Here is a 17,076-nt window from a genome sequence, read left to right as displayed (position 1 = left end):
CAATGGAAGAAAAAATAGTGACTCCACCTCCCTGAGAAGAGGAAGAAAAGGCTGCCTCAGGAAAATAGGTTGTCCATCTCTATATATAAAACCGAAATGTTTTTTTGATTGTGACCTTACTGCTTTGAGCTCCCAAAGTTAATTCATGATGAAACTTTCTACGATCAGATTTTGTTAAACCACGATGCACCTAAATGGGCATTTTAAACGTTCATGAGGCGGTCATTTGGCCCATTATTGCCGTGTTGCACTCCAGAATTAATTTATTTACTAACATGAGGTAATTTCTTTACTACAGCTTCACTCCTTTACACCCTTTCTAACCTGTAGACCCCATTAGACTCTTTACACCTCTTAGACCCTTTAATAACCACTTTAGTCTAGTAGCCAGATGGCCTTCCCATGCACCCCCTGGAATATTTAATGCCACCTATTTTGTTAAATGCACAAAGGTGTCAGAAACAAAATTTAAGATGTTCCCATTTCGAAATATTGTCCCATGGGGTTTTTATGGCGGCCATCTTGGATTTAGTTCCATACCGGTGACAAATTCATAACTTTTGAACTATACATCATAAAAACGTGTGTGACCCCACTTTTCCATGCAGTTTTCACACGATAAAACATTTCGGAGTATCATTTCTAGGATTGAACAATTTATTAACGACATAATCACGCATTTTCTTTAAAAAATGAGCAATTAAACACAATATAGGCATCTGTACGAAGGAGTTCACCCACCCTGGAGCGACAGACCTTCTCAGCAAGGGAGCCATTGCCGTGGCACGTTCGCTCATTCCTGGTGCACTTAGTGCTGTGGATAAAACAATGGAAGAGACTTTGATGAAGTTTGCGAAGTCCCCTGGTGGACTGAGTGGCCTCTTTAACATGTTTGCAGCATACCAGCGATTTTGTTGCACAACATCCTCTCGTGCCCATTGCTTCGAAAAGATGTTAGAGCTGTGGAATCTCATCCATGACCCCGATTGTCCTAAAGGCCAACGACACCGAGAACTTGAGAACGCAGAGATCAGGAAGAGTGAGGCTGCAGTCCAGCGTGCAATTACTTCCATTCAGAGTTTCAGCAATCCTTTCATCATACCAAACAAGGACAAGCTGTACTCACTAGCATCTGGCGCACCTGCATCTCCCAATGTAGAGATTGATGTGTTGAGAGTGGAAGCTGCAGGAAAAGTTGCCAAGCAAGAGTTCATCGAGAAGCGGTTCAAGGACCGTAGCTCCGGCGTGGGCTTCTTCGACCCAATAAAAAGGCTCAAGCTGCTGACCCTGGAGGCTGGAAATAAAGTAGCCAAACTCACATCTTCTCAAGGAAAGGTATATAAGCATTTTACTATTTTTGTATCATTACCTCTGATTAATCCATTGCAGCAATGCATTTCTTTCTCATTCATCAAATAATCATATGATATCAAACAAATAACACTGTTTTGTTGATGCTCATTTCAGTTGATCCAGTACAAAGAGCAAGGAGATCTTGCTTTCCAGCTATTCATCAAATCACAGCTGATCGATGAGCCATTAGATATCTTAGAGTTGATGAAGTATTCTCTGTCGCCGGTCTCACCCTGTATCGGTACACCAGATGGGTTCTTTGCAAAGACCAACAAAGCCTCCATGCTCCACTATCTCCTCACTGACCATACTGACGAAGTACCTTTCCCGAAGGATGCTCGTCATATCCAAGACGGCAATGCCTTGTTCCATGCCCTCAAGGACCTTCCGCCTACATTCGGAGGATACTGTCTGAAGATACTCGATCATATGATCTCAAAGAAAAACTTTGTGTTTTCTACTGACTCTTATGATGAAGACTCCATCAAGGCCCAAGAGAGGAAGTGGCGGGGTGTCGCACAACCACATCATATCGACGGTCCCTCAACCAGGATACCACCTGACATGAAGATGTTCCTTCAGAATGATATCAACAAGAAGCAGTTATGTCATCTTCTGCTTGGAATGTGGAGCAGCAAGGCAGCAGCATCTCGGCTAGAGGGCTGCTCGATGCCTGTCCTCGTTGTTGACGGTGTTGCTTATCATCTCACTGCTGCAGATGGAGAGGTATCATCGTCTGAGATCCAGAACCTGCACTCTAAACAGGTATGCTTCCTATTATATCACATACAACATAATGTACGTAGTGCTAATCAATGTCATGACCTACTTAATGTTATCTGCATCATAATATTGAAAACTGAACTACATTCATTCTACATTTATTTCCAGGAGGAGACAGATACTCATGTGGTGCTATACGTCCAGTATGCAGTGTCTTCTGGGTTCAAAGACGTGGTTGTTCGGACACCAGATACAGACATATTCGTTATCCGTCTACATTATGCCTCCTCCATCAATATCAATATTCATCTCGATACAGGAACAGGGAAAAACCATCGGTTCATTGACATCACAGCGCTCGCGAAATCTCGAGGCAGTGACCATGCGATGGCACTGATGGGAATCCACACGTTCACTGGAGATGATTGTAACTGCAGTTTCAGAGGAAAAGGAAAGGTGGGGCCTCTGAAGAAGCTCGAGAAGTACCCCAGGTTCCAGAAGGTGTTCAAAGACCTTGGGTCAGACTGGAAGGTAAAAGACAAGTTGTATGAGGATCTGGAAGAGTTCACCTGCCTGATGTATGGGAATACGCGCATTAGATGCATCAACGAAGTTCGTACTCTGATGCTGAGGAAGATGGTGGGTGAAGAAGAAAAGTTTTCTTCAAAAATCCAAGGTGGACTTTGCCCGCCTTCCCCCCTGTCAGGACTCCCTCTATCCACACATTGACAGAGTTCATTACCGTGTCTGTCTATGGAAGAGGTCACACATTCCAATATACGACTGCCCGCTCCCTCAGGATGGCCACGGCGGAAATAAGGATGACGGTCCCATTGAGCCCCTGTGGTCTCATGGACCCATTCTACCGTCCATGGAAGATATTCTTCAGAAGGAGGACATTGCTGATGAAAGTGATGAGGAAGATGGAGTAAATGACTATGAGGAACTTCTAGCGTATCTTGATGATGATGATGATGATGATGAAGAGTGATAATGAAGGAATTGTTTACCAAAATGACAAATTTTCTGGGATTTCTTGTACTTTTCAGTGATTATGTCATTAATAAATTGTTCAAATGTCGTTAATAAATTGTTCAATCCTAGAAATGATTCTCTGAAACGTTTTATCATGTGAAAACTGCATAGAAAAGTGGGGTCACACACGTTTTTATGATGTATAGTTCAAAAGTTATGAATTTGTCACCGGTATGGAACTAAATCCAAGACGGCCACCATAAAAACCCCATGGGACAATATTTCGAAATGGGAACATCTTAAATTTTGTTTCTGACACCTTTGTGCATTTAAAAAAATAGGTGGCATTAAATATTCCAGGGGGTGCATGGGAAGGCCATCTGGCTACTAGACTACTTAGACCCTTTTGAGACATGGAGATCATCTTCAACCCTTTCAAATTTTTCAGACCTTGAGAACTTTTAAGACCCTTTGGACAATTTCAGATCATTTGGACACATCAGAACACTTTTGCTCTTTCGCCCTTCGACCACTTTAGACAATTAGACCCATTTAAGACCCTGAGACACTTTAGACACCTTTATGATGCTAAAGACCCTTAAAACACTTTAGACTCCTTTTTGACCTTTTAAGACCTTGAAGCACTTCAGACACCTCTACACGCTTTCGAAATCGAAAAACATTCCCCCAAAAATAATTTTGACGACTTTTTTCATGCACCATTCGCAATGCATCACAAGTTGTGATAACGAATCAAAACTGAAAACCCAAAGTGAAACTGAAATGACTGATCTATGGATCATCAAATGGGAAAGGAGAATGAAATGCTGTGAGAAATACTGAATGAAAATGGCAAAAAGCAAAGCAATGGGGAATATGGAGAGAGGCGGTAGTTTGGGAAATGAAGAAGTGATGTGGAGAGGGATAGGTACCTAAAGGTGGTCAGTTGGCATGGAAAGAACTTTGGTGATCTTCCATCAGGCGGTAGGCCCAAAATGTGCAGAAATTAGTTTCCCAGCCAAGCTTTCATAATATCACCCTCACTCCCAAATAGTACTTCGGAGGAACAACAAGCATGGATTGGAAATCTTCGCTGGTGGAATGGAACGAGGTTGCCAAGGTTACCAGCTCCACCTACTGCGATATCTGCACACTGAATATTTACAATGAATTCACGTTTCTACGAATACACACGCATTTGAGGTGAGACGTCAATGAGCCCTTCTGTGATGGGTACCCTGCGAGTACATAATATATAAACACAAGCTTTATTGATGGTTGCTTAATGGAGCCTCTTTGGCTAGAAGAGCATGGAGGAGTCAATTTATTGATATAATCTGAGCCAACTGGATTTAATTCATTAGGTGAGAGCTAATTGGTTATTCTCTCCATTCACAGGTGAAAGATGTGGGTGGGTCTTCGTTTTTCATTGATATGTTGACTGCTTTTGACGTTTACACATGGTACATGCTTGGGAGCCTCGTTGGTATGCATTTCTGTTTGTGGTGTCACTGATGAATCGTTGACAAGTAGTGAAATTGGTCTGGCAGCTGCTGGTGTGCGTAGCATTGGGATTCTCATGTGTGTACTGTTTGTGACCATCTTTACATCTGTGGAGGAACTCTGGGAAAGGTTTGAAACAGCAAAGGGCTCACTTTGGGTAGTCTTTCATGGTTGATTTGTGCAGCTCCTTTGGCGAGAAGACCATGGGAGGAGTCGATATATATATATATATATATATATATATATATATATATATATATATATATATATATATATACATACATACATATATGTATTGTTGCGGTTCTCGGAACCGCATGCATACAACATATCGGTATCCCAAGACAGTTATTCCATTAATATACGTGTAAAATGTAGATAGTTCCCTCCTTTTTGTTTCACGGGACGACAGGGAGTGTGTTGCGATGGTCTAATAGTTAGGGTTATTAAGTCATTTTCCCTCCATTTCATTCCCACTCTCCTTTTCTTTTCTGAGGCAAAATCCGCAACGTGCGCTGGGTTCTGGACTGTTGCTTTGAGGTTCCACGACAACCCACTGTACCCTCCCCTCCGATCACTCCTGAGGTAAATCTGCCTGCTTCACCAACGTCTACCGGGAACCCGATTTATGCGGCGAGTCACGTGCGTTTTCGTTGTGAGGTGGGTGGGCTGCCGCGCCGCTGTTGAGGATCTGCTGCATCAATGTTTACCCGAAACCCGGCTCAAGCTGGTGGACCACGTGAGGGGTCGGGGCCAATCAAAGCGCCCGATTCGGGCGATGATGACGAATTTGGCATGATCCCTCCACCGAGCTTCGGGCTCTATAAAAGACGGAGAAGCTCCTCCGTCTGGGTCATTGTGGTGTGTGCGTGTGATTCAGAGTAGTATTTTCACGCGGTGTGTTCCTGCTTCTTGACTCCACCGATGTCTCGCCTCAAGGAACTGCCTCCTGCTTCCAGTCTCTGCCTGCTACTCCTTCCTCGCACTCTGGACTCCGCCTTTCTCCACTCAAGCTCCTCTTTCAGAACACAGGCTCCACACATGTGGCTTGGGCCAGAGACAATGCGACTACTGTCGGGTACCGCACCATGGAGCATCCCCTCCCCCAGAATGCCCAGGTACCGAGAGCATAACCCCAACTCCCCCCCCCCCAACCTGGTTGCAAAAGTCCCTTCCCATTGGGGTTTCATTTTCTGTGGGTGTCTGAGTGTGTTGGCGCCTGTCTGTTAAGTAAGACTGTAGAAGTGCATTATTGTTGTGACTATTATTAATCTCGTGTCAAGTCTGCTCTGTGTCTGCTTTCATAAGTTGCTTGTATTATTGTCGCACTCCACACCTCTCTCCTCTTTCCCTGCGTTGCATACCCCATAAATCTCCACTGTGCCACATACCTTTCCTCGCTTGCTTGTTAATAAATAATTATCATTAGGAATGTTCCCTGCTCGTTTTTTTGTCTTTTCTCCCATTGGTTCAGCATGGTCCGAATCCTACTCTAACCGGGACTTTATTCCCAATAATCTGTTCCTTTTAGCCGTTACGTCCTTGGCAGTGTCACTCGGCTGCATCCGATCCGGAAAAGTGATCCGATCCGGTAGAGTGATCCGGTTTGGGCAAGGCGTATGGAGGACGTGATTCCCCGGTAATTAAACCATGTGATAAATTAGGTAACCCGATTAACCCATAGACGGGAGGACCGTAGGTCACACGGTTGAGCTATTGGCGTCCACGGTCGGTTAAGCGACCCGCCGCGTCACGGAATTATCCGTGTGCGACGGCCTACAATTCCAGGGAGTCTGGTGGGAATCGACGTAGCTTCCCCCACCTCGTGGTCTTCTCGCCAGACCTCACCGGCCCGCAACAATATATATGCATATATGTCTGTAAAAAAAGAAAAATGTATATATATATATATATATATATATATATATGTATGCAAAATATATATATATATATATATATATATATATATATATATATATATATATATATATATATATATATATAAATATACAGATACACATACATACAAACGCACTGAGATTTACACTCCAGCATGTCATCATTCATACACTTGTCCACTTCTCTGTGAGTCCAACGCTCCTTCTTTACTAATATCCCCTCTCTCATGTCCTGTTCTCACCCATACTTGCCTACCATGTATACTCTGTCACAACTGCATTCTCACCTGCTTCTTGGTGTACCCTGTTCCCATTACCATTGCTCACAGTGGCCCCTCCCTTTCTTTCTCGGCTCTTGGAGCCAATGTGGTTGCCCACGCCGATCCTGATTTTCTTCTCGGCTTTCAGAAATTGACTCCTGTTTGTACTTTCTCATGTTGAGATCTGGCATTTGTGAGAAGTGAGCACGAGTCTGTGAAAAGTGTCAAAATGTAATGTCAGTGTGTGTGTCAGGGTGGTGCTGAGGTGTCGTCAACCAGACAGTGGTTTCTTTGGGTTAACCTGAGGCAGTCCCTTCAGGTGGGTGCCTGGAATGTCCTTTCCCGAAGAGAGGATGACCACCTGTCTCTGTTATCATCTGAGGTCAAGTGTTTGGATATCGGTATTGCAGCACTCTCTGAGGTTCGGAGAACGGATAGTGTTGAGAACATGGTGAGTGGTTACACCTACTATTGGTCTGGTCGCTCTAATGGTTACCATGCCCAAGTAGATGCTGTAGCTCTGTCCAATAGGCTGACTCTAATGATAATTGTGGTAGCGCAGGCCAACGAGCGTATTATGAGACTGAGGATTCGTTACTCCTTGGGTGTCGTTTCCCTGTTCTATGTATATGCCCTGACTGAGGCGAGTGGTCTCACTGTGAAGGATGTGTTTTATGTCACGCTCCAGTCTGTGGTTGATCACTGCTCCAGGCGAGACACTCTTCTCGTCTTGTGGGATTTCAATGCATCGACTGGAACTAATAGGGTTGGTTATGAGACATGTGTTGGTCCCCATGTGTCTGGAACTGTGAGCCAGAATAGCACAAAGTCCCTTGACTTTGGAAGAAGTCCTGGACTAAGGGTGCCTGGTTCATGGTTTCAGTACCCACAAGCTCAACACTGGAGTTGGTATTCCAACGCTGGCGGTGTGGCAAAGGAGATTGACCATGTGCTCATTGATGGTCAATGGAGGATGATCCAGAACTGCAAGGTCTACCGGAGTGCTCAGTTACTCAATATCGAACACAGGCTTGTGGTAGCACTCTGAAGTTTCAGCTTAAATCTGGGAGAATGGTACTATGTCAGCCGAGGCTGGATGGTGGCAAGCTCAAGGATGAGAGGGTAGCTGAGGAGTTTGTGAACAGGCTGAGTGGAGATTTGGGGGGTCTGGGTGCCTTTAGGAACCCTGAAGAATTGTGGAGTGCCTTCAGGAACTCCATTCTTGATCTTGCCAGTAGATGTCTTGGAACTCACCGTCGGGCGAAGAGGAATTTTGGCTTTTAAGGGACACTGGATGCCATTGACCAGAATCACCAGGCCAGGCTTAATGGCAGAGCTGAGCCGTTCAGGGAGTTGAAGCCTAAAGCTGTACATGTACTGAGGGGGGGGGGGGCAAGGAGGAATATGTGCAAGGAATATGTGTGGAGGTAGAACATCACCTGTGGTCAAGTGATTCTTGTCATGCTTACAGGGTAATTCATGCATTGCATTCGTCCAAGCCCATCCTTCGGTGTACTTCAGTTGGAGTGGAGTGTTGTGGCCTCTTGACAGAGGAGTCAGAAGTAACGGTTCACTGGGCTGGTTACTTTGAGCCGCTGTACCAGGCTGATCCACCAGCTGTTGATTTGGATGTCAGGGGTGTAACTATCCCTATTGCTGACGCTGCAATCAACTGTGATCTCCTTTCGTTTGTGGAAACACAGGCTGTGGTGAACCAGTTGAAATGGGGGTAAAGTTCCTGGGATCTGTGGCATCCAAGCTGATCTTCTCAAGGCTGGTGGAAATGCTGTGCTCATGTGTTTGCATGCATTTCTGTGCTCTGCCTTATCCCAACTGACTAGAACACAGGCATTATCCCAACTGACTGGGAGAGGGGCCTTGTTGTCCCTTTATGAAAAGGGAAGGGTGATCGCCAGGACTCCAACAATTAGCAAGGGGTGACGCTGCTCTCAGTGCCGGGCAAGGTCTTTGCTCGGATAATTCTTGACAGCATTCCCCACCATCTGCTTGCGCACCAATGCCCAGAGTAGTCAGGCTTTGCACCAAAGAGGTCAATGATTGACCATATCCTTGCTTTTCGGGTCCTCATCAAATGCAGATGATAGTTTTGGCAGGGGCTGCTTTAAGTCTATTTTGATCTCTGCAAAGTGTTCGATTCAGTGAATCGGGATGCCCTCTGAAGGATTCTTGGTCTTCGTGAGGTGGCACGACAACTGGTCATTCTGATTTCTGAACTAAAAACTTGTATGGAGAGTGCTGTGAGATGTGGTGATACCATCTCTGACTTATTTCCAGTTGTTACTGGAGTTCTTCAGGGGTGGATACTGGCCCCCACACTTTTCAGCACTTTCATGGACTGCATTCTGGGGAGGATATCAAAGAGATCAAGCTGGGGTGCATCATTTGGGATTGTCAAGATCTCTGATCTTGATTTTGCGGATGATGCAGTCATCTTTGCGGAGACTCTGTGTATCCTTTTTGGTTCCCTGGTGGTGCTGAATGAGGAGTCGGAGCCACTGGGATTACATGTTTCCTGAGTCAAAACTAATCCAGGCTTTCAATGACATCTTGGATGCTGCTATCTTGTCTGTACATGTTTGTGGTGAGGATGTTGAGGTCACGAAGAGACTCACTTACCTTGGCAATGATATTCATGTCTCTGCCGGCTGTGAGCCAGAGGTCAATAGACATCTTGGTCGGGCCTGATGAGTCATGGATTCAATGGATCATGGGGTGTGGCGCCATCCGTACCTGCACAGGAGGACAAAAGTCTGAGTCTTCAGGTCCTTGGTGCTTCCAGTCTTGCTCTACCGATGTGAGACTTGGACTCTGACTCGGTATCTGAGATGGAGACTTCATTCCTTTGGTACCAGGTTTCTTCAGAGAATCCTTGGCTATCGCTGGTCAGACTTTGTGTCTAACAAGCAGTTGCTGAAATGGACACAGAGATTTGTTACCTGCCTCGTCTTTGAGTGTCAGCTTCAGCTGTTCTGTGTTCTTTGCAGTGTCAGCACTTTCCCGACACTGATCCTGCTCACCAGATTCTCTCATCGAGGGAGCCCAGTGAGTGGAGAATGCCACCGGGCTGACAACGTGCCTCGTGGTTGCAGCAGGTTGATTGGCATCTCAAATATATGTGAATGGGCCATGCATCTGCCTTGGGGATGGCAGGACGGAGGACCCTGGAGTCCCGGCGGAAAGTGGACGCAGTGACGTGCTGCTCCGGGGCATGCTCCCATACCTGACCTGACCTGAGGGATAGAGAAGGGAGGGGAGGGAAAGAGGATACAGAGTGAGGAGGGGAGGGGAGAGATAGAAAGATTTGGGAAGAGGAGTGATGGGAGGGATGGAGGAGGGAGAGAGGAGGGAAGGAGCGGGGAACGAGGAGGGGAAGAGCAAGGAGGGGGAGAGCAAGGAGGGGGGGAGATACGCCTCCCCAAATGTTGCTATACACTCTGGGAGGTGGGTTGAGAGTGAGGAACATGAGGGAGAGAAGAGGGGGAGAAGTGAGGATGGGGAGGGGATTTTGGAGGAAGTAAGCATGAGGGCAGGGGTTCTCATCTTGCATTTGGTAGTGGGACTTGTGGAGAAGGGCGGGGCAGGGGCGGGGGTAGTTCAAGATTGAATGAAATGGGGTCCATTAAAACAGCATGTTAATGCAGCATGTGGGGGTATGTGGAGGGAAGGCAGCATGATGGGAAGGGAAGGCAGTGTGAAGGCAATGGAAGGTAAGGCAGCATGAGGCGAAGAGAATGCAGTGTGAGAGGAAGGGACGGCAAGGTATCGTGAGGGGAAGGGAAGGCAGCGCAAGGAGAGGAGAAGGCAGCATGAGGGGAGAGGAAGTGAAGGCAGTGTGAGGGGTGGGGAATGGAAGGCGGCATGAGGGGAAGGGAAGAGAAGGGTGATAAAATGTGCCCAAACAGCAACATTTTCTTTTTAACTGCCGGTTTCTATATAAAACTGGGTGGGAGCATTTAAAACGAATGCTATCTACCTGGTAAAGGCCAGCCTGTATGCAGGCATGCATGTTCGCACATCCAGCAACCTTTGCACCCTTCCGGTTGCCATGTTGTGATACCATTGGTACCCAGAGTGCTCCGGAAAGTGACAGTACTTCCCCCGACCTCAGTGGCTGTGCTTGTCTCGTCTAACAGTCCTATGTTGTGTCTCATTTATTCGATTGTACGTCCATGTGTATGAAACATGTGTGGCAGCTCCACCACGAGTCTTAGATACTGTAAAGAAAAAGAAATGGTGCCTTCATTTCGAAGCAAAAGCAAATTGGAACCAAGTGGCTGAAATGCATTTGGAAGTGGGTCAAAATATAGAAGACTAGTGCAAGATTAAAGTAAAGTGTGAGCAGATGTCAGGTGATGTTTTGGGATTTTAAATTGAGCAGAGGGGAATTAAAACGGGAAGTGCACGAGAGGAAAGAAAAAAATAACTCAACTCGAGGATATGCAGAAGAAGATGGAAAGTGGACAGAGGGAAGTGAACGGAGAGATGTTCGTCATCAGGAAAGAGTGTGAAAAGAGGAAAAGGGAAGTGTTGAAGAATTTGGAGGAGTCCGGATCAAATGTGACCACAAAATTACATTTGGAAATGCAATAATTTAAAGGTGAAGTGAATGAAGATGTAAAAGTAATGTGGTATCATGTGAACAAGTCACTACAGGAACAAGAAGATAAGTTGGAGGAGGTGGAGAAGTGCGATGAACTGATGGAGAGGTGTGGCCAGTTGGAGGGGAAGGAGGCAGAAACAAAGTGGTATGTGGAAAAGCACCTCTATAATGTGAAGGAGTGTCAGGATATGATAGCAGCACACATTGAGGCCCCACCAAGAAAGTTGCATGTGCATGACAGATCTGAGTCTTTGACAGGTCGGGACATTGTTCAAGGTGAGTGGTCTGAGCAAAAGCGCGATGCCAGAGAAAAACCAATTGCATCGGGAACAGCAGATTTGTTATGCTTGGAGACAAACTGGTTGCCAGAGACCTCAAGATTAGATGGTGATGTCCTGAGTTCAGCAAAAGAGGATTTTGCAATGGGCCCAGTTGGGATAACGAGGACAGAAATTTACAAGCATGTGCCACTTACCACCTAAGATGGAACAGGCAGTTTGAGGGCATTCCTAACCCAATTTGACTGAGTGAGTGGACTGAATGAATAGAGAGATGAGAGAGAGAGAGATTATGGTTCGCAGGTGGCTGCAGCAGTGCCGATTAACCTTGGAGGAAAGGCGAGAGTCAGCCTGGGCAATCGTCTTTTCTGAGAGCCCGAAGAAAATCGGGATCGGCGTGGGCAACCACATTGACTCCAAGTGCCGAGAAAGAAAGGTAGGGGCCACTATGAGTGATGGTAATGGGCACAGGGTGCACGAATAAGCAGGTGAGAATGCAGTTTTGACAGAGTATACATGCTAGGCAAATATGGGTGGTATCAGGACATGAGAGAGGGGATATTAGTAAAAAGGAGCATCGGACTCACATAGAAGTGGACAAGTGTATGAATGATGACATGCAAGAGTGTGAATGTCAATGCATTCGAGGATGTGAATGGAATATGGTGAGGACGTGTTGAACTCTGGATTGCACATTCCAACGTATTGTTACCATGAGGAATTCGTTAAAGCAATTCATTCCTGAGAATTGTGGTTCTCTATCAATTTTGTCTACCCTATGTATACTCCCCTACCGCACGTTTTTCCATACATCCCTTATTCGTCAATCTCCCTCTCTATTGTCCCTTAACCCTGCTGTTGGTGTCACCTCTCCACTCTATTTTTACTGTTCCTTTTGTTCTGTTGTATCCTGATCAATTCTGTGTTCTGACTCTTCCACGAGCCTTGACTTTGTATCTATAAAAAAATTGACACCTGTTTGTTCCTGGTTATGTTGAGATCTGGCATTTGTGATAAGTGAGAGCACGAGTCTGGGAAAAGTGTCAAAATGTAATTAAGATGTTGGGAATGGTGTAGTTCAGTGGTGGTAGAAATCACGGAGGGGAAAGAACAGAGAATGATAAAACAGAACGCCTAGGTGGGGTGGGGGAAATGCCAAGAGGGCGTACGCTAGGGAAATAGTGAAGCTTGGTGTGAGGACCCGAGCTAATGAGGTGCGGAAGGATCACAGTCTGGTGAAGAAGTAAAAGGTAACTGAGGGACAGACCCATGTGCTGAGTCAGGAAAACGGTTTTCCACCAAGAGGGTGGCAATGTAAAGTTAGGATTTGTTGTTTTATCAGAATGTGGACAGTCATGAGTGTGAGAACCATCCCATCCTTATGGCATCAACCTCATGGAGATATAGACTGATGAAGTGAATTAAACATGGTATGCAACTTAGTCTGGATTTCAACCTGAATGCAAGTGACCAGTGTGCTATGAGGGGTGTTAAGTTTTATTTGATTGATTTGCGATTATTGCTCATGGTTATAAAAAACATTAATGAGGGATAACCACCAATAACATCATCATTGCTGTCAGGATGTTTGCTGTGAACATGACTTTTGGCCCATGAACTACAGTAAACATGGCATTGACCACTTGCAATAAGGATTGCTACCCAATTTCGCTATGAACTCATATGAGCATGGCACTGCTCACTGCCACAAACATTTGATTTGCTCCTGCCTTTGGACATATACATATATATTGACAAGCCTGGTGTTAGCATAGTGGTTAGGGTTGCGGCTTGGGATCCAAAAGGTCCTGAGTTCAAGCCCCGTTGGCCACTTGAATTAATACACACCAGGAGGTTGACTCAGCCTGTCATCCTTCCGAGGTCAGTGAAGTGAGTTCCAGTGTACTGGGCCGGTGTATGCCGCAGTTAGAATAGGTGTACCATATCCCTGTGTCGTAAGAGGCGACCAGGGTTGTGTCAGGAAGGGCATCCGGCGTAAAACCTGTGCTAAATCATTATGCGGATAATAACGGATGATCCGCTGTGGCAACCCCTAACGGCAGGAGCCGAAAGAAGAAGAAGATATATATATATATATATATATATATATATATATATATATCTTGACAATGCTGACACTGAAAACCCTGATGATGAGGATAAGTACATTGAGTCCACAGAGGATGCCAAAACACAAGTAGAGCTATGCTGGCAGAAGTATCTCAGAAGATTGCAGTCAAGTGCATGGGGAGACTCCATAGGAGTTGAAGGTCTAGCTGATATGCTCCATATTAATATCCACATCATATCAACAGATAACCCCAGCATGGAACCATACTCCCATTGGAGATGAGCAGATTGTTCGTATTGGGCAGTTCCATGACTAAGCATTGGAGAAAATCAATGATAACTATCCAACTCTTGATCTCAATAATGCCTCTAAAGAAGACCCCACCCCCTAGGGTTCACAATCACATCTATTGGGAAAAGATTGTGACAAGGAGATCATTGAAGACAATGAATAAATCAACCATCAAGCTCAACTGAAAAGTTTGCCATATGAAAGCTGCTTACAAGGAGGAGATCTGGAAATAGACGCAGATGTCTTTTGTGTTGCTCCAGGTGAAGGCCAAAAGCCAACCGCAATTTTCACGGATAGACACTTTGAGGAGACGTGCAATCCAACCAAGCACACAAGTGGTCAGCTTGGCCTGATGGCTAATAGAGAGAAAAGGCTTACATAATGAAAGTACTTCAACCAAATACTTCTGAACGCTGATGGAAGGTTTGCCAAAGATGTTGAGTACTTGCTGACAGCACAGTAAACTGCGGAGACGAAGTAAGTTGCTGATGGTGCCAGTATAGCACTATGGCAAACACAGGGGGGAATGTACAGAGGACAGGCACTCACAGCAGGTGCCATAAAAAACTTAGCACATACTAGAACAGATGATACAGAGGATGATGGCTACCATTTTTTGAAGAACTTCTGAGGTTCACTGGTCTACTTCCAGAAAGTGATGTATGATGTGCTTGTGATGGTCAGACCACTGTGTTTGCCAACATGTTTCCTCGCTTTGTCAGCAGCAGACATGCAGTGGCCGGACATCAAGACAACTGCTCGACAGTCTGGCACCATTCTCTCAGATGAAGATGTGAAAGTGATATCATTTGAAGAAAGGACAGCTTCTGCCTTCCAAACAATGGATGGAGGCCATTAATGCCAGATATGAGATCAGAGCCATCTCCAGAGATATTTTGTGAGTTTTCAATACGGTCTGGCACCCTGCCCTGCTCACCAAGCTCTCTTCTTACGGTATCCAAGGCAATCTCCACTCATGGCTCGCAAACTTCCTCTCCTGCCATAGTCAACACGTGGCCCTGAATGGATTTCTCTCATCTCCTCTTCCTGTCCAGGCTGTAGTTTCTCAAGGCAGTGTTCCAGACCCTGTGCTTTTTCTCATCTTCATCAATGATTTCTCCGACTCTGAAAAATCCTCTTTATTTTGTTGCTGATGACTCCACTCCCTGCCGTACCATCTCTCATCCTTCAGATCAGCAGGCAGCAGCATCTTCACTCTCTGCAGACCTGTATTAAATCAGAGCATGGTCAAACACTTGGAACATGTCTTTCAATTTTCACAAATCTCACACTCTCACTATGTCTCTCTGAAAGGACATCTGAACACCCCCCCCACCCCCATCTTGTTTCTCAACAATCCGCTTGAAGAAGTTCTGTCACTCAGGCTTTTGGACATCACTATCTGCCATGATCTTTCCTGGGAAAGCCACATTTCCGAGCTGGTCTCCAAAGCCAGTTGCATGCAGACTGGCATCCTCCATCATGCAAAGTTCATCCTTGGCACACCTGGGCTCCTAACCACATAGAAAGCTTTCATCCACAGCTTGATGGAGTGCTGCTTTCCCTTCTGGACTGTTGTTCCTGCCTAACACCAAGCTTGGCTTCACGCTGTGGAAACCAAGGCTTTTAGGATCAATGATATCTCCCGCAATGAATGATGATGATGAATGATGATGACGTGATGAATGATGCGTCTTGGGCCTCTCACTCTCTCACCACGGGCAGGTCAGTGGTCTTCCTTTCTTCCACTGACTCCTCTACGGCCTTGCACCCCCCTGCTCTGTCTGCGCTCTGTCCCCCTAACATTTATCCAGGGTGCTCAAGGTCTGCCAGCAACCCCCTTCTGGTGAAACTGCCAAAATCAAGAATTACTGCTCACCTTCACTCTTTCATTCTTTTTTCCCCACTTCTGGACCAAACTCCTACACTCTCTTCAATCCCACTCTTCCCTCCAAGTCTTTAAAACAGCTGTTCACCACCATCTCTTATTTTCCCGCATCCAAAACCATGATCCCCCCCTCAAAACCATACCCCCATTAACACATCCCAAACCCACCTCCTTCAAACTCCTTGTTTTCCTTCCTGAAACTCCCTTTTATTGCCATCTTGTTTATCCCATTTACCCTGCCCCATCCCTCTCTCTTCCACAGATATCCTGATGTCCCTGTTCCTTACTGTTGTTGCGCTTCCCTCTCTCACCCCCTCTTGTCTCCTGCTCCCTTTGTTATAATGTTCTATATGTTAGCTCTTATTCGAGCCTCGACAAAGTATATATGTAAAAAAAGGCAAAACTCAGTCACAGCAGCTAGGCAATTCCAGTACCGGCAAAACACCTTCTTTAAGGTTTTTTTTTTGCAGAGAAAAGCCAATCCACTTGGTGAGTGAGTGGACTATGTGATTCGGATCGACTTCCAAGCAACAGGATAACCACATGCTCACATCATCCTCTGGATAAAGGATGCACCAATATTGGATATTGACTCTGATCATGATGTGTGCCATTTCATACGCCAGTATGTCAGTTGTAGAATTCCTGAAAATTCAGATTTGGCACAACGTGTCACCAAAGTCCAGAAGCACAGTCACTCAGCTACTTCCAGGAGGAATGGCCATTGCAGGTTCCATTATCCCCACCCTCGAAGCATGCACACACTAATTGCTCATCAATTCAAGCCTGGGATGTGTTAAACTGAAGAAGCTGATAAGGCTAAAGAAGCACTGGTTGCCATCAGAAAGGCATTTGATGACAAAGACACTCCAGATGATGTCTCTCTACATGACCTGATGGTGAAATCTGGAGTCTCCTACAACATCCATGTTCAAGGTTTAACGATTTGCTCTGAGGGCAACAGTGTTGTGATGCAACACTGTTGCATCACAACATGATATATATATATATATATATATATATATATATATATATATATATATATATATATATATATATATATATATATATATATATATATATATATACACACACACCATCACTTGTCTTTGTTCCAAGTACAAATAAAATCGGTCAATATATGTCTGAGATATGGTTGTGGACGCATGCACACATGCACGCTTGGGCACGAAAATCGAGAGCATATCCATAAGC

The 17,076-nt window shown here is 45.4% G+C and overlaps 1 protein-coding gene and 1 pseudogene across 1 annotated transcript; both read left to right on the top strand.

The window, feature by feature from the left end:
* Positions 1-17,076, top strand: part of LOC147035311 (huntingtin-interacting protein 1-related protein-like) — a 993,771-nt pseudogene that overhangs the window by 196,851 nt on the left and 779,844 nt on the right.
* On the top strand, positions 742-3,098 carry LOC147035316 (uncharacterized). The gene is given in 3 exon segments (XM_085896732.1): positions 742-1,335; positions 1,468-2,727; positions 2,729-3,098. Coding segments are annotated over 3 exon segments (2,106 nt in total). The 5' UTR covers positions 742-828; the 3' UTR covers positions 3,068-3,098.

The sequence above is a fragment of the Eptatretus burgeri genome, chromosome 1 (assembly GCF_056783735.1).
Source record: "Eptatretus burgeri isolate ZD-2024b chromosome 1, Ebu_testis_v1, whole genome shotgun sequence".
Classification (NCBI taxonomy): Eukaryota; Metazoa; Chordata; class Myxini; order Myxiniformes; family Myxinidae; genus Eptatretus; species Eptatretus burgeri.
Note: the sequence above shows the minus strand (reverse complement) of the source record. Positions and strands in the feature narration are given on the sequence as shown.